This window comes from Xenopus laevis, chromosome 6S, assembly GCF_017654675.1.
Source record: "Xenopus laevis strain J_2021 chromosome 6S, Xenopus_laevis_v10.1, whole genome shotgun sequence".
NCBI lineage: Eukaryota > Metazoa > Chordata > Amphibia > Anura > Pipidae > Xenopus > Xenopus laevis.
In genome coordinates this window covers 118128667-118151362 of record NC_054382.1, presented here as the reverse complement: position 1 = coordinate 118151362, position 22696 = coordinate 118128667, and the positions used below count along the sequence as shown (strand labels likewise).

Here is a 22696-nt window from a genome sequence, read left to right as displayed (position 1 = left end):
CCAGTATTTTTATATACTTTTTAGTATGTTTTTTATTTCGTTATGAAATGTTACAGGACTCTTTTTCCCTTCCTCTTCTGTCGATGCTCCATGCACTAGTCAACTAGGCAATATCCATATTACAGGCGTTGGCAGGGATTGCTGCCTGAAACACAAGACTATAATCATATAGAACATAGTTTCACACATATATATTTATGAAATGACCAGCTTTAAATGCATAGGAAGTATTAATGGGTTTATTACCCTTATTGTACCCGGGGGAACTTATTGAAGTGAGTGTTTTAGACATAAGAAATTGAAAGCAAGGACCTTTATCTAGCTAGAGGTATGCGATCCGTTATCCGGAAACCCATTATCCAAAATTACTAGGGATGCACCGAATCCACTATTTTGGATTCGGCCGAACCCCCGAATCCTTCACGAAGGATTCGGCCGAATACCGATCTGAATCCTAATTTGCATATGCAAATACGGGGTGGCAAGGGGAAAACATTTTTTACTTCCTTGTTTTGTGACAAAAAGTCACGGGATTTCCCTCTCCGCCCCTAATTTGCATATGCAAATTCTGATTCAGTTCGGCCGAATCCTGCTGAAAAAGGCCGCATCCTGGCCGAATCTCGAACCGAATCCTGGATTCGGTGCATCCCTAAAAATTACGGAATGAACATTTCCCATAGACTCCATAATAACCAAATAATCCAGATGTTAAATAATGATTTCCTTTTTCTCTTTAATAATAATAATAAAACAGTAGCTTGTACTTGATCCAAACTAAGATATAATCAATCCTTACTGGAGGCAAAACCCGCCTATTGGGTTTATTTAATGTTTACATGACTTTCTAGTACACTTAAGGTATGAAGATCCAAATTACAGAAAGATCGGTTATCTGGAAAACCCCAGGTCCCGAATATTCTGGATTACAGATGCCATACCTGTAGTTATTTTCCCACCGAAAAAAAAGAGCAAAATACCAAATGTCTTACTTTTATTTCTTTAAAAAAATGAAACTAACAAAGTGATCACAATAATTAATGACACAGTACTGGTGTATTCTTCTAATTTGCTAAAACCTGTAGGAGCCAAGTATCTCAGTTTTAATTGTCCAGCAACCTTAACAAAGCCAGCTCTCAGATGTACAACCCGGCCTACTGTACGCCTCATACATGGCGTTTTATTATAAAATGCACTGAAAAAAAAGGTTTCTCCTCTATCCCCCCTGAATTTAAAGATACAGTATAAGAGAATAGCTTACTACATGCACAAACAAATGCATATGTTTGTTGCTGAGGTCTATGGAGAACACATCTGCCTAAGTAAGTGAAAATACATGATAGATTAACTGGTAATATAATGAACAGGTTACTTTTGCATTAAAACACTCCTAAAAAGCACCACTCATTTGTTTATACAGTATCTATAAAACTTCATTTTTTTCAGTTTATCTGAACATTTTTATTTATACAGTTTGTTGTTTGTGTTATGCTGGGGGGGGGGAGATTTATTTTGGTAACTCCTCTATGATGATCCGTGACACAGAGTTCCACCCAGTAGAAGCATCTCCTCTAGGATAGTCTGAACAGGTCCCCACCCAGACGGCAACATCCACCAGTCCGGCGCTGATTCCTTCACACAGACCCTCCACTAGAAATAAAAATGCAAAATGGTATTCAGCAGCATATCCCAGTTCCACACTGCTTTGTATTAGAACTGATCTACTGCAATTTTACCAGCAAGTTGTCACCAGAATGTCTACATTTACACAAATACATATGAGACAGATCATATGGGCCCATTGGCATGCACTTGTTACTTTAGTGATGATCTTCATTTTATCTTCACCTTAATTTTTAATCTTCTCATAATCTGTATTGTTGGTTATGGGATCAGAAAGTGGAGATGCAGTTCTGGAAGGCTCTTTTATAGTAAAAATCTTGTGCGGAGACTTTCAAAGAGTTGATGAATCACATTATGTAGTTTTAAGAAAAATATCCCTAAAAATCATGCTCAGAGTAGTGATAGATTTCTTAGACTACTTAGAAATGTGAAGCGGGGCGAACCCCTGCACATTTATTAGTGTCAAGTGATGTAACGTTTCAGGGGCTTTGTCAGACATGGGTCCACTCCAAAACATCACTTGGCGCTAATAAATATTGGGAGAGGTGCCGACCTCTCTAACCAACACCGGGCAGATGCAACAGGAGAGTACAGGGAAAGAGGGCTTGATTCATATACTGGAACTGGTAGCCTCATGCAATGTGTATTGACTATTTCATCAGTATGGGAGCTCCACACTTTTTAACTCGTCCAGGGCACAGGACTATCTAGCTCTTCAGTCCATACAATAATGGCCAAGTAAGGTATATGGATAGAAAGTAGAGTTTGTGCCAATGTACAATGTATTAAATAAAAAACTTTGATTAAAAGTTTTTATCTTGTGCCCAAAATTCCTATTTCACCTTCAAGCAATAACAACATTTACACTGCAATATTAACATTTTCAGTCTGCTTAGGTCAATTACTATATCCACCAGAAAATGTATAAGTACTTTGGGTTTAAAGGGCATGTAAAGTCAAAAAAATTAAATCCCATATTTAATGAAAAAGAAACTTATCTCCAATATTTTAATTAAAAAATGTGTACCGATTTTATAAGAAACCTGACTGTATGCAGTGAAATTCTCCCTTCATTTATTGCTGTGTATAGGAATTGTCAGATGGTCCCTAACTGCTGAGCAGGGAAACAATCATACTTATGAACAGCAGGGGGAGCCCCCGCCTTACTTCCCAGCCATGCAGAACTCAAGCAGCTTTGTTTATGACGATCCCTAAGCAGCCCAGACCACACTGAGCATGTGCACAGTCTTAGTCTTGCAAAGATGTATAACAAAGTTACAAGATGGTAACCCCCTGTAGCCAACTTTGAAAGCATAAATTATTTGTTTGATTAGACTTGTGGTGCAGTAAGTTCATGTTTATATTTAGTATACAAAATACAGCATTTCTAACCTTATTCTATTTTAGACTTTACATGCCCTTTAAGCACACTTTTTTAACTGAAATTTGTTGTTGCCCCCCCCTGATACCTCATAAATAGGGTTTGTCTGTTAACCTGCTAGAGCTGAAAGGATACTAAAGGCACCAAATAATTCCTTATAGGGAATTATCGCGAAAATGAAAATTTAATATAAGCTTCAACATACTGAAATAAGAAACTTCCTAAATACAATCCATTAAAAAATATCTTCACTACCCCTCTCTTTTCACTCTGTCTTCATGCAGCAGTTGGGTGTCAGATATTCATTGACCGTTAGATACAATATATCTTATAGGGGAGGCAAAAGGAGCCCCCCTATAAGATATATGGGATCTAACGGTCAATGAATATCTGACACCCAACTCCTGCATGAAGACAGAATGAAGAGAAACAGATGAGAGGAATAGTGACGATATTTCAGATTATTTCAAAAACAGTACAGAATTGTATTTAGAAAGTTTCTTATTTCAGTATGATAAAGCTTATATTACATTTTCATTTTCCCGATAGTTCCCCTTTAACACAGATAAGCATAACTGGCCTTTCACATGTGATATACGAACTGACCCCCAAATTTCACCCTAAATGGTGATCAGCTGGCTCTTATCAATTGCTTTCAGCCCTCATAGTGGGGAGCCAGCCCCTTTGGGAGCCTCTAGGGAATAGAATAAAAATAGGGCAAAACAAAGAGGAAGAAGATGAACAGAGGAAACAATAAATGAAAAGAAATGGGAAAGGGCATATGTATAAGTTAAAATAATGAGAAATAGGAACATCTCAATGAAGTGCAGTGAGGCTAGTAATGGCCAAATGGCATGAGGAGATCTGGCACTAGGTCCATTTGGTTTGTTCAATACATACCAGTTGATGTTCGATGAATGTTAATTGTGGAGTTAAATTCTGCACTTCCTTGGTCTAAGTAAATAATGGCCTCGATGGGAAGAGGCCCAGAGCATTCCGCTCCATTAAAAGTGAAGTACCACCGCTGGCAGCAGGCCGTTTTACACTTGAGCCGAAGGGATCCACTGAACACCACCCGCAGTGCACTGTGGGATCGCATTTTGGTAAATGTACATTCCTTGGGCAAAGAAAGACATGATGTTATTTTTTTTTAAGAAAAAATTTTTAAATAGCAGTTGAATGCTTCATATATAAAAAAGCAAGCAAGTTAACACGTTCTCACTACTCAACAGTGGTTCAACCAACTGCAGGAACCAATTTTCCCTGATGGTTCTTCAAACCAAAAACCTCACCCTAATTCGAGGTGGGCTTTCAGGTGTCTGTAGAAGAGCAAATAAGCATTTTTCCCAAGTCTCAACCTAAATGTCTTTAAGTCTGAGCTCCCATTTCCACTAGGTGGGCCAGAACCACATTTTGGCAACCACTGCTCTAATGTAGGGACTTTATGTTTCCTTGTCCTTTAACACTTATTACCTATTCTGCAGGAGAAAATTCAAATCCATACTATATTTAATTATTTGACTTAACCTACTAATGATTGAATTCTAGCTGTCATAAAGATTATCTAAATCACTGATAATTGTTTTACAGGCAGTGGGAAATAAATTTAAAGGGGCACTATAATCATCTGCTTTTGTTTCCTTATCTACTCAATGCCCTTGTGCAAGCAGATATTCAGTGTGCTGTGTCATATAGGAGAACAGAGGGATTTATGAAAATTTATATTTTTTGGGTGAGACTGTGGGTGAGACTGAACTAGGATCATATGATTAGAATAAATCAATCCGTATAAGAAAATATTCAACATTTTAAGGGCACACAGGCAGATTCAGGAAGATTAGTTGCCCAGCGGCAAATCTTCTTTTCTTCTGGGCGACTAATTTCCCTGAACTGTCTCCCTTGCCTTCCTGCTGGCTAAAATTTAAATCCCCCGCAGGATGGCACTCGGCGTGATTAGTTTTCCAAAGTTGCCTCACGAGTGCCATCCTGCCGGCAATTTACATTTTAGCCGGCGGTAAGGCGTCCATTGCGACTCTCATTACCCAAACCAAGCCAAACCTTTTGCCCCTTAGTAAAAATGCCCCTAAACGCACAGAGCTACCTACTGCAATTTTCCCGAGGTCTATGCCATAATTCAATGCACTCCAGGCGCATTGCTTGAAGTTTGGAGTCCAGGACTCTTCCAGGCTCTCCCTCATGCATTCCCCTTTCTCTCCTTTTGCTCCATCACGGCCGGGAATTCCAGGAGTCCCAGGAATCCCATTCACACCAGGAGTTCCATCTCGGCCAGAAGGGCCCATAGCGCCTTGAACACACATCCCATTATACTGCAAAGAAATCACGTGACGAACATTCATCAAAATGTATTAAAGATGGCGCACAATAGTATCAAGTCCCAGTAGTTCATTCTATTAAACAAGGGTTCTTAGGAAAAATAATATTACATATATACAAATCTATTTTCATAAGTAATGAAAAAGTAGTAAAATACAAGCAGAAATATTCACATACAATACATTGGTTAGTAAATCTACCCTGAATTCTCCTCTCAAACAAAAGTGAATGTCTCTGAACATGGAAGCACAACTGCAGTAGGGTGTGAGAAATACAGATCTAAAATGTTCCATTTAGTGACATATGGATGAACCATCAGGCTGAATCCAAATTATTCTAACGTGAAAGTAATAAAACACTCATGCACCATATTATCTGTCTTTGTGCAAGTTGGGGGTAGTTATTTTATTTGCACCCATTCCTTTTTTGTCAAGTATGTGTAATTGCCAATAGTAAAACACATAAAAGACCCCATAATTGGGTCAAATAAAAGATGAAAGGGGTTGTAATGTAATAAAGATAGGGGAAAAGAGGCACCAGTCTATAATGTTGAGCCTATTGTCAATTATACAACTGCTGAAAAGAAGAAGTATGAGAAAGAAAGACAATAGCTAGAGAGGACACCTATTACGACTCCAGTGTGCATCCATTGGGAAAAAGATAAAACTTCTTCCTGACTCCATCTATGGCAATCAGATGCTAATTGTGATCTGTTAATTGGCACCAATAACTAAATTTTGCCATGTAGTGCAATTTAGGTGAGTACCATTAGCTAGTGTTTCAGCTACAACACTTTTTTTCACCTCTTCGGAATTTCTAAAAGAGCTGTCCGTTTCCTAAGTCAAATTTGTTTTTTGTTACCTAATGTAAATGATATCCATCTCCGCTTAGGGCAGAGACCCACGCTGCTATTTCGGGAGATTAGTCGCCCAGCGGGATGGCACTCAGCAAGATGTAAATTGCCGGTGGGATGGCACTCGGATCACTTTGGCTTTCCGAAGTCGCCTGAAGACTTTGGAGAACGAAGCATTCCGAGTGTTATCCCGCCGGCAATTTACATTCTAGCCAGCGGGAAGATAGTTCGGGGAGATCGTTGCTGGGCGACTAATCTCCCGACATGACATATGTACTGCTTATGCTAGTTCCACAATGAAAGAATAGCAATGAATCTACCTGGTACAAATGTGTTTCCTTGGGAATAGACTGATAGACGTGCTAGGACAGACACTGACCTCCAAGTATTTAGAAGGGACACATACTATCATTTTCAAACTGCACTAATAGCTTTTTAGTACAATAAAATAGAGGAAATCTTTTTTATTCTTGGTAGGATCCATAAGGTTAAATATTCATAAAAAAGGCCAAAAAACGCTTCAGTTCCACCCCTTCCAGTCTATTTCTCTGAGGTGCCACTGGCACAGTAAGGTGTAGGTGGGTAGACATTGGAGGCTCTTCTGATTATGTCATTATGATGCTCTGAAGAATTGTTCCCTATGCTACCCTGATAAGAACTTTAGCATACTTCCATGCAGAGGGACCACCTGTCCTGCTCACACCATCATTGCCCTCATTTCAGCCCAGCTTCTGACCTTTGAAGATATTTTTGCCTTCACTATTTTTGGGTGTTTTAATGCTGGTTTTCACTCAAAAACTTGACAAATGTCGAGGTCGTTGCGCATCAGTTCGAAAAAGTTGCACGATTTTAGTGTCAAGTAGAAAAAGTTGCATGATTTTGGCGTAACTTTTTGTCACACTGATTTTTTTTCAAGAATAGTTATTGGTAAATTAAGGGGTTCGGGAGTTTTGCCTAATTTTTTTTTTTTTTAATAATGTGAGAAAAAGTCAAGTTTTAGTAGCTAACCCCCTAAATGTCTATAAGCTATAAGGAGCCATTTATAACTCATAGGGTAGGCTTCAAATTGTAAAAACTAAGTACGAACCACCGTGTTTTTTTAACTTTGCACCCTGCTACCACAACTGAGCTCACTGGTACAGTACTTGTTTTCCAGAAATGATCATAGATAACCATAGGGCATAATAAGCAAAGTTGTGTCACACTAAAAGGAGTTCTGTGAGTGAAAGAGCAAGCGTGAGGGACTTGTTGTTTTTTTAATAGCTGAATAATAGGTGGTTCAGGGCCTGGGGCCCACTGGGCTGCCGTCTCAGGGGACCCCCTCTGCACCCCTGTTGCAAAGCTCCCTCTGGGCCCCTGCCTCCATGCTTGCCGCCCCGCACGCTACTACCTTACTTTTTCCAGAGATCAGGCAGGAGAGGGGGGGTTAAGGGAAACACTGGCAGATTTGGGCAGGGAGCAGGTCTGGGCCAGTGGGGCCCACAAGTGCCGGGGTCTACAGGGTTTTCTTCTGGTGTCCCACCAGCCCAGTCCAACCCCGGGGGGGGGGGGGGGGGTTCCAAGCAATTCTCCCCTGAACATGTACACTGACTTTGAGGAGTACCTTAGGCTATATGAGGAGGGTAGAGTTATTTTTCCTTTTAGTTCAGCGGCTGTAAATGTTCTCACCCTATCAATGTCAACACCATACCAAATGTCAAAACTAGAATAAGCATTCCCTTTAAATCCACCCCCAGAAGCCACTACTTCAAGCATGTAAGTAACATTTACATACTACATGGGAAGTACATCTTATATACAAATGGCAGCAACTAAAAGGCTAATTTAAAGTGTCCCTATACATATAAAACAGATTTAACTGTACAGCGTCATATGAATTAAAACCTATTAGAAAGCACAGGCCAGTCCGCTTTGCCACAGTTTTTCCTTGGCTTGGCTTTAATCCCCATAGGCCTATTTAGTGCCAGTATAAATACTGAAGATCCTACAAAGTCTGGCCTTGTTATTTCGAAGGCAGAATTCCTAGTTGTATTGATATTTATCAAAGGATAAAAATAATTTAAACATTAAATAAACCCTATAGTCTGGTTTCGCTTCCAATAGGATTAATTATATATTAGTTTGGATCAAGTACAAGCTACTGTTTTATTATTATAGAGGAAAAAGGAAATCATTTTTAAAAATTTGGATTATTTGGATAAAATAGAGTCTGTGGGAGACGGCCTTTCCGTAATTCTGAGCTTTCTGGTTAACGGGTTTCTGGATAACTGATCCCATACCTGTACCTTTATTCTCCTTTAAAGGAAAACAATACCCCCAAACAATGTAGATCTCTATAAAAATATAATGCATACAACAGCTCATATGTAAACTCTGCTTCATCTGAATAAACCCTTTTCATAAAAATCTATTTTTCGAGGCTTTTTCGAGTAGTATGTGCCATTGGGTAATCGTAAACAGAAAACTGCCATTTTTAGTTATAAGGGCCACCCCTGAGGATCCTACACTTCACAGTGCACACAAGCAAACCAAGGGCCCACAATTATGTTAGGTCACATGAGCCAATTAACAGACAGAGTTCTCTCTTTTGCTTCCACACTTCTTCCTGTTACAGTTAGAGCTGCAGTATTTCTGGTCAGGTGATCTCTGAGGCAGCACACAGACCGTCACAAAATGGTGGCTCAAGGGAAAAGATGTAAAAGGGTAATATTTATTGATATATATTCCAGTCTGGGAAGATTTTTTATTAGGCCACTTGATATGATATAAACTATCTGTTGCTCAAGTATTCATTCTGGGGTATAGTATTCCTTTAATACAGCACCACTGGAAATGCCATGGATCCTTCAAGCCATGATTATGTTGGCTTTAGCTCCAACCTGGAGTCTGATTCATGTCTTTTCTATTTTTAATGCATAAAGGAAACCGATATTACATATAATACCAAATATAGAGATATTTGAATTTATGTTTAAATGCTTTGGTATTTTCCATGCCCTGTGTATTTTAGAACAGACAGAGGATGTCATCAGCTCTATTCTCTGTGGTTTCAATGCTTGATTTAAATGTGCAGCTGTGTTATGATTGGCAGTCATTCCTGCACTCACAGGCTAATCCAATTCTAGGAGAGTGTATTCAGCCAATGCTCAACCCTGCAAAAGGCTCTTCCATGTACACATAAAGCGGCACATTTATCAAAGGTCGAATTACGAGTTCATGTGAGTTTTTAAAAACTCACATAAACTCCCATGAACTCTAAATTCAACCAATCGAAATGTATTAAAAAAAAAAAAATTTTCAAAACTCAGGTGAATAGGATCAATCCAAAAACTCTGAAAAAAACTTGAATGTCAGGAAGGCTGCAAACAACTCCGAATTGATCCCAGGACGTCTTCCATTGACTAAAACAGCAATTCGGCAGGTTTTAGGTGGCGAATAGTCGAATTTGAGTTCTTAAAGGGACAGTGTATGATAAATCTCCCGACCGCCCTCTCCCGATTGTACAAAAAAAAAATCTTCGGCTCCACGCAGTGCCGTTCGACACATGTGTATTGCGTTCGAGAATGCAGGACGAGTGGTGCATCACAGAAGGGGGGCGGGGGTTCGGAGGGGGCCCCCAGTCCATCCCTGCCATTGATGTCAGACATGAGAACATCCACATATGGTGGGGTTGTGGTGCTGGGAATTCTTCAACGAGACATTACAAAATTAAGGGTTGAAGCAGTGATGTAACTACGGTGGAAGCTAACAAGGAAAGAAAACCTCTCCAGCTGAAACTGAATTTCACTGCAAAACACGAAAGTTTTGTGAATTTATTTGCCGGAGCAAAACGTGCAAATTCGCATCTGGCAAATTTATTCACCCATCACTATTGGTGGAGTGTTTTCTGGCGAAAATTTGCCCATTAGTGAACTCCCTCCCTTTGTCATGTTGAAAACACAAATCACATGCAGAGGAATAAGCTGTCTTTAATGGAAGGAGGAGTGAATTTTAAACTTAACGTGAAAAGTATGTTAAAGTGGTGCCAGAAGATTTGCAGAGACTGAATCAACAGTGCAGCTTATTATTGTGCATTATGAATACACGTAACAATAATAGTAATTTCTTATTTTAGATGCCAAGTTGCCCCAGCCTCATCCCAGATTCAACTAAAATTTCACCTTTAGGGCTCTTACAGACGAGCGTTTGAAGCTGCGCTCCCCATCGTTTTGTTTTTATTCGTTCAGCCACAGGGGAGCGCAGGAGTAGACGCATTCATTTTTTTTCAATGGGGCTGTACTCACACAGGTGCATGTAGGCGCTGAACGCAGGAAAAATGCAGCATGTTGCATCTCAACTTGCGTTCGGCGTCTACATGCTCCTGTGTGAGTACAGCCCCATTGAAAAAAACTGAATGCGTCTACTCCTGTGCTCCCCTGCGGCTGAACGCAAAAAAACGGAATGAAGGGGAGCGCAGCTTCAAATGCTCGTCTGTAAGAGCCCTTGGGCAGTGGAGCACAATGCACAAAAATGTGTGGAAATTTGCATGTGTTAAAATGCCTTACAGAAAGTATTAGAATCAAACTTTCATTGTGGCTACTACTTAATTAAGTGCATGAGAATTAAGCTCAAGGGATCCGTGTATTTTGATCTGGCAGTTGCTTTAGTCTAAAGTTGTTAATTCTTTTATACTAAAACCACTGAGACATGTGTAGTTGCAATGTATTGTATCTGTAAAATGCCCAACAAACACAATTTTTTGTAAAGCTGTTAACAGCTGCCCTGGTCCCTTTACTAATGCCCAGGGTTTAGGGCTGGGCCATTGCAATTTTCTGTTTCCATTAGACAATAGTGATTCTACGTTCCAGATGCACAAGGGCAGGACCCCAGGGCACACAGTCCAATATCATACCTCCCAATTGTCCCATTTTTCGCGAGACAGTCCGGATTTTGACAGCTCAACCAGGGTCGGACTGGGGGGCTTGGGGCCCACTGGGGCTACTGCCCCAAGGCCCCGCTCCGGCCCCCGCTGACTCCCGGTGTGCTTCATTGGGCTAGTTCGCATGAGCGCGGCACCGCGTTTGTGCGCACACGCGCAGATCTTCTATTCTACCGTGACCCCCGACAAAGTGTGGTCGCACCGCCCAACTAAGTAGCGGTTCTGGGCCCGGCGGGGCCCACAAGAGCTCACACTGAGCTCAACCCGCACTCCCGGATTGTTACTGAAATGCCCCGACTTTCTCTTTGATCTCCTGCACTGAACAGCCAGAAAAAGATTCAAAGTTTCTAAAACTTAATTGGCAAGTTCTTCCTTAGTGTAATAAAACAGGGAATTATATATTGGCGAATGGCATGGCCGAACATTTACAACTACTACCAAATGCTTTTACCAGGGTTACAAAATTAAATGGACTGCTCCTCATACCTTAATAGACATAGACCATAGGGGTGGTGGAGGGGGCCCGGGGGGTGGAGTGTGGCCCCCATGCTGCAGCCCCGGTGGGCCCGGACCCAGCTCGATGCTGATGGAGTAAGAGATGATGATAATAAAAATACCTTGACAAATGGGGCCACATAAGATGATTGGCAGGAGCCAATTATTTCCTGAAGAAATGCAGCTAAAAGCCCCCATACACGGGCCAATAAAATCTGCTGACAGACCAAGTCGGCAGCTTATTAGCCCGTGTGTGGGGCCATCCGACGGGCTTCCCCGGGCGCGAGCATGTATGCAGTCCCGCGACCTGACTGCCAGTATTGGATCTGTTATGATCTGATCGTTGGGCCCTAGGGCCCACAATCGGATCAGCCCGGTATTGCCCACTTCAATGTGGGCATATTGGGGAGAGATCCGCTCGTTTGGTGAAATTGGCAACGAGCAGATCTCTACGTCTATGGCCACCTTTACTGTATGTTGAAGCGTAATTACCAAAAAGTATATGTCATCACTCTGGCCCTGAATCAGCACCTTGGAATGTTCAGGGAGCCCAGGCAAACAATAACAAGGCAGATTCCATAGACACTCACAGCACTTATTATTAGATGCTTCCGTGACTTTTATACAGGGCTGTGTGAGTGGAGCTGAAGTGTCTCTCTAAATGAAGGGTTTTGTTATTAGAAAAACACCTCTGTTCCACTCAGCCTGTACAAATGTGCACAAAATATCTAGTTCAACAAGACCCCAGTGCTCCTGGTATTAAAGGAGCAGTATACCGCCTTTTCAACATGAGTGCAATAAATACAGCTTATGCTGAACATCCTTTGTGCCTACTGTTTTAATCACAAAAAATCTATGTTTTTTGTTATTTCTTGAACTAAACAGGGAAACTGAAGCTACTCCATGTTTGGTCATCTATAGGTAGATAGATTCCCGGTGCAATGGGGTAATTGGGTTGCTATTTGCACCCTGTGTCTGCAGTAAGTACATGACCCCTAGTAAATTTTTTAAATCACCACTGACATTGCCTCCAACTTTCCATTTAGTGGGCTGATTATTTGTAATACCCCCTGTTCCAGTGCCAAATTATATTAAAATTATAATACCATACAAAGAAGTCTGTTTGAGTAGACTGGAGGCCAAAAGAATCCTCCGGAGGACCATTGGAGTATTCAGTTATGAACTCAGGGCATCAGAGGGTTTAGTGGTTCCTCTGTAGCTATAGTGGGTTCCATATACTGTAGGCCAGGCAGATGGTTGGTTAAAGGAGAAGGAAAGGTTAAAACTAAGTAAGCCTTATCAGAAAGGTCCATCTAAATATACCAGTAAACCCCCAAAGTAATGCTGCTCTGAGTCCCCTGTCGAAAGAAACACTGCATTTCTTTCCTTCTATTGTGTACACATGGGCTTCTGTATCAGACTTCCTGCCTTCAGCTTAAACCTCATTGCCCTGGGCAAGAGCATGCTCAGTTTGCTCCTCTCCTCCCCCCCTCCCTTCTCTGCTGTAATCTGAGCCCAGAGCAGGGAGAGACTCAGGCAGGAAGTGATGTCACACCATGTTAATACTGCAGCTCCTATCCTAAACAAACAGAGAGTTTCTAGAGCTTTTTACTCAGGTATGGTAAAACATTCTACAGAATAAATATAGCATTCTAGCTTGCACTATTGCAGCTAATCTATTGCCAATAAAATGCCTCCGTAGCTTTCCTTCTCCTTTAAGGACACAGTTGGGGCTCATTTATCAACACTGGGCAAATTTGCCCCAGGCAGTAACCCATAGCAACCAATCAGGGCGTTTTTAGGCAGCTGCAGGTAGAATAATGAATGCAATTAATTGATTGGTTAACTGCCCATGGGCACATTTGCCTAGTATTGATAAATGACCCTGTGTTTTCCAGTATCTCTTGATGCTCTCTGTCCCTCCATCCAGCAACACGTGTCTCGTGTAACTCGTCTTTATGGAAGCACTTTAAAGGGATATTTCACTTTTACATGAACTTCTAGTATAATTTAGGCAGTGACAATCTGAGACCATTTGCAACTGGTCTCCATTGTTTTGTTGTTATTTTTGGAATTACTTTTTTTGTTCATCAGCACTACCATTTGGAATTTCAGCAGCTTTCAGGTTGCTAGGTTCCACTTTACCCTAGCAAACTGCCAGTGGTCTAGATGAGAAGCTGGGAGATAATTAGGAGAAGGGCCTGAATAGAAAGATAAATACCTTATATACTCGAGTATAAGCCGAGTTTTTCAGCCCCCAAAATATGCTGAAAAACTCTACCTCGGCTTATACTCGGGTCAAGCGCAAAAGCGGTCGCCGGCGTCTAATAGTCGCTGGCCTCTAAGAATAGTCGCCGGCATCCAAGAATGGTCGTCGGCGTCCAAAAATGAGACGCCAGCACCTCCAATGGGAGCAGAAACCCTAAATTTTTTGATTGAAACTTACCAGAAGCTGCTGCATTTCTCACCCATGGCTTATACTCGGCTTATACTCGAGTCAATAAGCTTTCCCAGTTTTTGGAGGTAAAATTAGGTACCTCGGCTTATACTCGGGACGGCTTATACTCGAGTATATACGGTAATACAAATTAACAATAAAATTCTAGCCTCAGTGAGAAATAGTTTTTGGGCTGCCGTAGTCGTTGATTCCTCATTTGAAAGCAGGAAAGAGGCAATAAAGTCAGGCAAATCAGTTTTTAAAACAATTTTTGTATATACGACATTTTATTTCCTCTGCTGAGGTACCAGGTCAACCAATGCATGGTGTAGTGATAGATGTGAATATGCTGCAGTTGCTCTATACCAGGAGTGCCTGTACTTTACTAATGTTTGGTCTATTTTTAGTTATGTTGTCCAGTTATGATACACATCCATAAAAGCTGTAATACCTGTAATAATAATTTTGAAGTAGCACTGATGGGCTAGATTAACAAGAGATACATGCCTCTAACTCTGCAGTACCAGTGCCTGCAGCAAAATAATCTTCCAAATGGAATCCCAGTTTTTCTGTTTAAATCTGACTCCATTATCTTTGTACCTGCAGCTGAAGTTGGAAACAGTAAAAATAAAATCCAATACAAATCTTTACACAGTCGCCGACTGCTCTACAGGGAAACAAACAAAGATGCTTGAGTTCTGCATGGCTGGGAAGTAAGGTGGGGGCTCCCCCTGCTGTTCATAAGTATGATTGTTTCCCTGCTCAGCAGTTAGGGACCACCTGACAATTCCTATCCACAGCAGTAAATGAAGGGAGAATTTCACTGCATACAGTCAGGTTTCTTATAAAAACGATACACATTTTTTAACTAAAGTATATTGGAGATAGGTTTCTTTTTCATTAAAGAAAGTAAAAATGGGATTTTATTTTTTTGCCTTTACATGCCCTTTAATGTAGGAATTCTTACAGAACAGCAGTTTAGCTGTGCGCGTGTGTAAATGTACAAATGAGGGCAGTATCTGGATATATTTTGGCAGGAGGTACAATGGACACGTTGCAGTCCCTCTGTATTTATATATATACTGTAATCACAGGATAGGAATGTTTAAAAGATATAATTTACAAACAAATGTCTGGAGAGATGAAATAGGATGTTGTTCCTTTTAGCTCTCAAAAAGGACTGATTGTATGTTACATGGCCTAGATTTATGTGCCCAGAAATGTATATGTTTTAAAACTCTTTTATAGACTAAATATTATTTAAATTAAAAAAAAAAGTGCTCTGCATTCCCTGAACAGCCCTTGTTGGGATTGTGGGAGTTACAGTACAACCGCAACTTGAGTGCTGCAGCTGAACATCTCTTATTAAAACATCAGATGGTGTTGCAGTATATTTGTATATTGTTCAATGTGTATATTTGCTAAATATGAATAGTCTATTCACAAAATAGTAAAAAAATAAGTCTCTTGAAGTGTATTAAAATACCTGCTAGGCTGCCTAATATATTGAGTTATATATATATATATATAACTGAGTTCAGGCTGCTTTTCTAATCAGGCCGTGTTTGTAGGTAGTGTTGCCACCTTTTGCAACTGTGTAGAGCGGGCAGGTGGCTGTGATGTCAGGGGGCGGGGCAGTGACATAGGTGGGGGTGTCTGTGACAACATGGGGTGGGACTATGACACATCGATCAGCGATTGGTCAATCGTCATGTCAATCAATGTCATGTCATGTGAAAATACCAGGCTGCCCAGGTCAAAATTGGACAGGTGGCAATCTTATTTGTACGCCTGGTGTATTTTGCCCCCCCCAGAAGATTAGTCTTTCCCTGTCCTTTAAATTCTGCAATGGTTTCTTTATAGAGGTAAATGAAGAGTACTTATAGATCCTCTAGGGCAGTGATCCCCAACAATTGGCTCGTGAACAACAGGTTGCTTGCTGAACCCTTGGTTGTTGCTCCCAGTGACCCGAAAGCAGGTGATTATTTTTGAATTCCTGGCTTGGAGGCAAGATATAGTTACGTAAAACCCATGTGTACTGCCAAACAGAGCCTCCTGTGGACTGCCACTCCACATAGGGGCTACCAATAGGCAATCACAGTCCATATTTGGCACCCCAGGAACTTTTTGCATACTTATGTTGCTCCCCAACTTTTATGTATATTTGAATGTGGCTCATTGCTAGTTTTAGGTTAGTGGAGGAAGCAGGGTCAAATAGGTTTGGGTTGATTTACCTGCAGTTAGGGGAAACTGTCAGTCCATTGCTCTCCCCTTTTATAAACTGAGCCATTCATCCCCCCCCCATTTCTGTAACCTCCTCATTTCCTTATGCCCCTGATGACATCCCAGTGGTAATAAAAAAATTTTGTTTAGTGTGTATAGGTTGGGTCTATACTGTATATGCAGTCATATGAAAATGTTTGGGAACCCCTCTTAATTCTTTGAAGTTTTTTAATCATTGGCTGAGCTTTCAAAGTAGCAACTTCCTTTTAATATATAACATGCCTTATGGAAACAGTAGTATTTCAGCAGTGACATAAAGTTTATTGGATTAACAGAAAATATGCAATATACATCATAACAAAATTAGATGCATAAATGTGGGCACCCCAACAGAGATATTGCATCAATACTTAGTTGAGCTCCTTTTGCAAATGTAACAGCCTCTAGACGCCTCCTATAGCCTTTGATGAGTGTCTGGATTGTGGATGGGGGTATTTTTGACCATTCGTCCATACATAATCTCTCCATTTCAGTTAAATTTGATGGCTGCCGAGCATGGACAGCCTGCTTCAAATCATCTCATAGATTTTCCATGATATTCAAGTCGGGGGGACTGTGACGGCCATTCCAGAATATTGTACTTCTCCCTCTGCATAAATGCCTTTATAGATTTTCAAGTGTGTTAAGGGTCATTGTCTTGTTGGAATATCCAATCCCTGCGTAACTTCAACTTTGTGACTGATGCTTGAACATTATCCTGAAGAATTTGTTGATATTGGGTTGAATTCATCCGACCTATGACTGTAAAAAGGGCCCCAGTCCCTGAACTAGCCACACAGCCCCACAGCATGATGGAACCGCCACCAAATTTGACAGTAGGTAGCAGGTGTTTTTCTTGGAATGCGGTGTTCTTCTTCCACCATGCAAAGTACTTTTTGATATGACCAAATCCAAAGCACTTTGTTCCAAAATGACTGTGGCTTGTCTAAATGAGCTTTTGCATACAACAAGTGACTCTGTTTGTGGTGTGAGTGCAGAAAGGGCTTCTTTCTCATCACCCTGCCATACAGATGTTCTTTGTGCATATTGCGTTGAATTGTAGAACGATGTACAGATACACCATCTGCAGCAAGATGTTCTTGTAGGTATTTGGAGCTGATCTTTGGGTTGTCTGTAACCATTTTCACAATCCGCCGCTCCTGTATTTTTCTTGGCCTGCCAGACCTGGGTTTTACAGCAACTGTGCCTGTGGCCTTCCATTTCCTGATTACATTCCTTACAGTTAAAACTGACAGTTTAAACCTCTGAGATAGCTTTTTGTAGCCTTCCCCTAAACCATGATACTGAACAATCTGTGTTTTCAGATTTTTTGAGAGTTGCTTTGAGGATCCCATGCTGTCACTCTTCAGAGGAGAATCAAACAGAAGCACAACTTGCAATTGGCCACCTTAAATACCCTTTCTCATGATTGGACACACCTGCCTATGAAGTTCAAGGCTTAACAAGGTAATCCAACTAATTTGGTGTTGCCAGTAATCAGTATTGAGCAGTTACATGCATTCAAATTAGCAAAATTACAAGGGTACCCTCATTTTTGCACAGCCAGTTTTTCACATTTGATTTAATTTCATACAACTGAATGCTGCTTCACTAAAAATCTTTGTTCAGAAAACACCCTAGTAATCAGATTTTCTTTGGAAATGAAAGACATACCACTGTTATCTTTTTTGTTTAAAGTGGAGTAAATTATTATGCAGACTGAGAGGTGTTCCCAAACTTCTTCACATGACTGTATTCTGTATATATATATATATACCGTATATACTCGCGTATAAGCCGAGTTTTTCAGCACCCAAAATGTGCTGAAAAACTCAAACTCGGCTTATACGCGGGTCATACCTCTGCTCTTCCCTCTGTCCTTCCCTCTGTCACCTCTGCCCCAGCCGGACTGCCTGTGACTGCCTGTGTCGCCGCCCGGAGCAGGTCCAGGAGCTCCGGGCGGCGCGTCCTTCCCTGCCGGCGTTCGCTTTCAAAATGGCGGCGCCCATGGCCGCCACGTGGGTAGCGGCGCCGGCCGCTACCCACGTGGCGGCCATGGGCGCCGCCATTTTGAAAGCGAACGCCGGCAGGGAAGGACGCGCCGCCCGGAGCTCCTGGACCTGCTCCGGGCGGCGACACAGGCAGTCACAGGCAGTCCGGCTGGGGCAGAGGTGACAGAGGGAAGGACAGAGGGAAGAGCAGAGGTGACAGAGGGAAGGACAGAGGGAAGAGCAGAGGTGACAGAGGGAAGGACAGAGGGAAGAGCAGCCAGGGTGGGGAGAGCGACAGATGGGGGGGGAAGTGGCAGAGGGAAGCAAACATGAAATAGGGGTGGCAGAGGGAAGCAAACATGAAATCCGGTCGGCGACACAGTCAGTCACAGACAGTAACAGGTACCTGCCCAGTGTGCCCCAATTGTTGCGGCTGGGTCACATTCACATTTTGAAATCTGACATGGGGCCCCTAGGCTTATACACGAGTCAATACATTTTTCCAGTTTTCTTAGGTAAATTAGGTACCTCGGCTTATACACGGGTCGGCTTATACACGAGTATATACGGTATACAGTATTTATTTCCTCTGAATCATCTATCACAACTATCAGTTTAAGTGGAGGAATTATTTTATTATTATATGGGATCTGGAAACCTGTTATCCAGAAAGCTCCGAATTATGGGAGGGCCATCTCCCATAGACTTCATATTAATCAAATAATTGAAATGTTTAAAAATGATTTCCTTGTACATTGTATTTGATCGCAACTATGATATAATTAATCCTTTATGGAGGCAATAGCATTTTATTGGGTTTAATCAATGTTAAGAACTTTCAGTAGATTTATAGTATGGGGATCCAAATAATGGATAGACCCCCTATCTGGAAAACCTCAAATGGCTGATTTGCTTTTATTAGTAAAACCATGACTGTACCATATACAGTACTTGAAGTTAGCTATATCCAATATCCTTAAATCCACTTTAACAGCCTTAAGATGCCGTGCTCCATATTATGGAAACCCCTTAATCAGATTACAGATTTTAAACCTGCACAAAGCAAATAAGAAGAAAGCAGAACTCACTCTTTCAATGATATCCAGGTCCTTCTTGTGCAGGCTTTTCTGCTTTACCTTCTGGTTCTCAGGCTGAGAGTGTGTAGAAAGCAGCAGACTTGAATACAGCACCAGGCTTGTCCATAATAAATACATCTTAATGCTGAGAAGAAGGGACAATAGCAGAATAAATCAAATGAAGCTCCCAGCTCAGCCTCCACTGGAAGTATAGCAGTAGTCAAATGAATGGAAGTGTTTAGCTGAATTGCTCTCTTGCTGGTCAGCCTCAGGGGTATAGAGGAATGTCCAGCCCCTGAATCTTAATTCCTCACCACAGCAAAACATGTGCTGGAGAGAGTCTGGAGGTGCAACAAACCCTGTATTGTCAATTAGTAATGGAGAGGGTAAAAAAAATATCGGACAGGCAACTTCCAGGGAGCGAGAGACAAAGTGTGTTTGATAAACAGTAAAAACACGTCCGTCCATGGGACATAATAGGTCTGGATTGTGTTTGTGATTCCCTGTGCCTGATCATATCTACATCCCTGCACGGTATTATTTGCACATTAAAAGAATAAAGCTGAAAATCATAGAGAAACAACCCCAACAGGTAATGGTAAAGTTCTTTCAATCACTGGAATACATAGTAGCTTGGACAGGGAGTTATGATATTGAAATAAAACTCATCTACTTGACCTTCTTTAAATAAATAAAGGACTTGTACCACGTCAGTGTGTATTTTCCTTTTTTCTTCCTAGATTGGGCTATGGTCAAATAAAAAAATTCTGTAAAAAAATTATTGGCCTTTCAATGTTTTTATCCCGCATCATTCTTACTGGCCAGGTGACGACCCAATGTGCAACCCCTATTTCATAAAACCAAGACCCTTGATTTTTGCAAAGTTGGGGTCAAGTAAACAAAAACTAAAATTACAGACCATATTCTGGCTAAGCATCTCTATGAGCGAGATAAGCCCTGTCGCTGGATAAATAATTTCAGTAGTAGAGTCAATAATTTCTTTCCACTGGACAAGTGGTGAGGAAATCTAATTGACCACTTTTGTTGTGTGCCAACTACTACCGTGTACATTATAGAAGTATTTTGAGAATCCAGCATATAATGTATTTATGATTCCCCAACACACTGCTACATAGCAAGGAAGGACAATAAAAAACATTTAGCCTTATTTATATGCGATCCTGGTGGTGGCAGGATCATCACGATACATATTTCTATACATGTAGTAGGGACATTTTTGAAATATCACTCCAAACTTTAAAGAAAATTGCAAACCCCCTAAACTACTGGTAACCTTTTATGACGTTTTTTACATATAATAATCTCTCTAATTCATTATTTACCAGTAAGTCTTTCCAGCTGACACGAGGTCACCCATTCCGATTCGAAGAAAGGAGGTTCCAGCTAAATATTCGGAAGGGTTTTTTTTACATTGAAGATGTGCAATTCTCTCCCTGAATGAGGCTGATACATTAAAGGCATACTGTCATGGAAAAACATGTTTTTTCCAAAACACATCAGTTAATACTGCTGCTCCAGCAGAATTCTGCACTGAAATCCATTTCTAAAAAGAGCAAACAATTATTCAATATTCAATATTCATTTTTGAAATCTGACATGGGGCTAGACATTTTGTCAGTTTCCCAGCTGCCCCAGTCATGTGACTTGTGTCTGCACTTTAGGATGGAATTACTTTCTGGCAGGCTGTTATTTCTCCTACTTAATGTAACTGAATGTGTCTCAGTGGGACTTGGCTTTTACTATTTAGTGTTGTTCTTAGATCTACCAGGCAGCTGTTATCTTGTGTTAGGGAGCTGCTATCTGGTTACCTTCCCATTGTTCTGTTGTTAGGCTGCTGGGGGGGGGGGGAAGAGAGAGGGCGATATCACTCCAACTTGCAGTACAGCAGTAAAGAGTGATTGAAGTTTATCAGAGCACAAGTCACATGACTGAAGGCAGCTGGGAAATTGACAATATGTCTAGCCCCATGTCAGATTTCAAAACTGAATATACCAAAATCTGTTTGCTCTTTTGAAAAATGGATTTCAATGCAGAATTCTGCTGGAGCAGCACTATTAACTGATGCGTTTTCAAAAAAACATGTTTTCCCATGACAGTATCCCTTTAAATAGCTGTAAGAACGGGTAGGATGGGGTTTTTCGCCTTCCTCTGGATCAACTGGCAGTTAGGCAGGTAAAAATAGAGTCAAAAAGTTGAGCTTGATGGACGTGTGTCTTTTGTTCAACCTAACTTACTGTGCTACTATGTTAAATTATGTTACAATATATCATGATGTTTTTTAAAAGTAATAAGTGTTCATGTGGGCAGGTATTTGAATTTTCAATGTATTCCTTTGATTTTGCTACATCACCAAAATACATTTGTTTTATTGTGAGTTAAAGCTCATAATTCGAATAAACAATTCTTGTTTTATCATTTTTGTTGCAGTGTTTACACTACACCCTAAGGTGCACAAGGCCTGTGCTGCAGATGAGTGGGGCCAGATGCTGAGTTGAAAGAGTCGGGTAGTGTCATCAAACAGGAGCTCACCAAATCTGTCTTTCATCAATTCCCTCTTCAGCAATCTGTTTTCAAGCAGCAAACTGGCAGCCGAATACATCAATGGAGGATGTCTGTTTATTGGAAGTCCTGGGGCCAGAAACAGGATAAGACACAAACGTGCACATACAGTAGAGTGGTCTCAAGAGGCCCCTGAAAATCAGCTTCTTTGGTGGGTTCTTACAATATTCGATATGAAAAGAGTCCAGAGCTCCAGTATTTAATATTCCCAACATAAGGTGACCCTCTTATCAGTGGAGTAACTAGATGTCGCTGGAGTCCACAGCAAATTCAATTTAGGGCCCCATAATATTGATAAGTGTGTTTTATTTTACGCAATGCTAACGCCAGATTTTCCGCTGTAATTTTACACTACTTCAGATCTTTGTAAGTAAGTTCTGGCGGAAGTTACTGAAAGAAAACACCAACATATATTTTTACATGCCTGGCATGTATGGCGAACTATTCTGACGTTTTTTTATACCACATAATAAATGTGCCCATAGATGTTTCCCATACTGTGAATATGTGAGTGAAAGAAAAGGCACAGCCTGATCATCAGGCAAAATAGGATTTGGGGGTGAATGCTATTTTTTAGTAAAGAAAGGCGATATGGCCCCTTTAGGGTCCCAGACTGAAGGCCAATTAGGGTGGCAGTAGGAATTTGTAGTGTTTGATATTCTTGAAACTAAAGTACTAAGGGTGGAATGTAATTATAAGACGCAAGTGTTGTTTAAAATGACACCTTTGCAAATGTTTAGCACTGCTTC

At 41.0% G+C, this 22696-nt stretch overlaps 1 protein-coding gene and 1 long non-coding RNA gene across 2 annotated transcripts in view; one reads left to right on the top strand and one right to left on the bottom strand.

Moving 5' to 3' along the window:
- The window catches only part of LOC108695416, a 37771-nt gene extending 15350 nt beyond the window's left edge, over window positions 1-22421 (top strand). Inside the window, exon 5 of the long non-coding RNA XR_005962319.1 lies at window positions 21816-22421. This is a non-coding gene — a long non-coding RNA (uncharacterized LOC108695416). The remainder of the gene's footprint in view (window positions 1-21815) is intronic.
- On the bottom strand, window positions 977-19687 carry cthrc1.S (collagen triple helix repeat containing 1 S homeolog). Its single transcript, XM_018223907.2, has 4 exons — window positions 19380-19687; window positions 5107-5328; window positions 3902-4118; window positions 977-1647 (listed from the first exon to the last, which is right to left on the bottom strand). The coding sequence occupies exons 1-4, from the start codon at window positions 19503-19505 to the stop codon at window positions 1505-1507; spliced, it is 708 nt and encodes a 235-aa protein (XP_018079396.1). The 5' UTR covers window positions 19506-19687; the 3' UTR covers window positions 977-1504.
- Window positions 22422-22696: the final 275 nt, after the last annotated feature.

Bases quoted from the DNA above. Each gene is read 5' to 3' on its own strand.
- cthrc1.S (XM_018223907.2), bottom strand. From the start codon at position 19,505: ATGTATTTATTATGGACAAGCCTGGTGCTGTATTCAAGTCTGCTGCTT. The intron at 4,119-5,106 runs GTAGGTAGCTCT...TCTTTGCCCAAG, and splicing joins TAGACCTCGGGAAAATTGCA to GAATGTACATTTACCAAAAT. The intron at 1,648-3,901 runs GTATGTATTGAA...TTTTATTTCTAG, and splicing joins CATTCATCGAACATCAACTG to TGGAGGGTCTGTGTGAAGGA.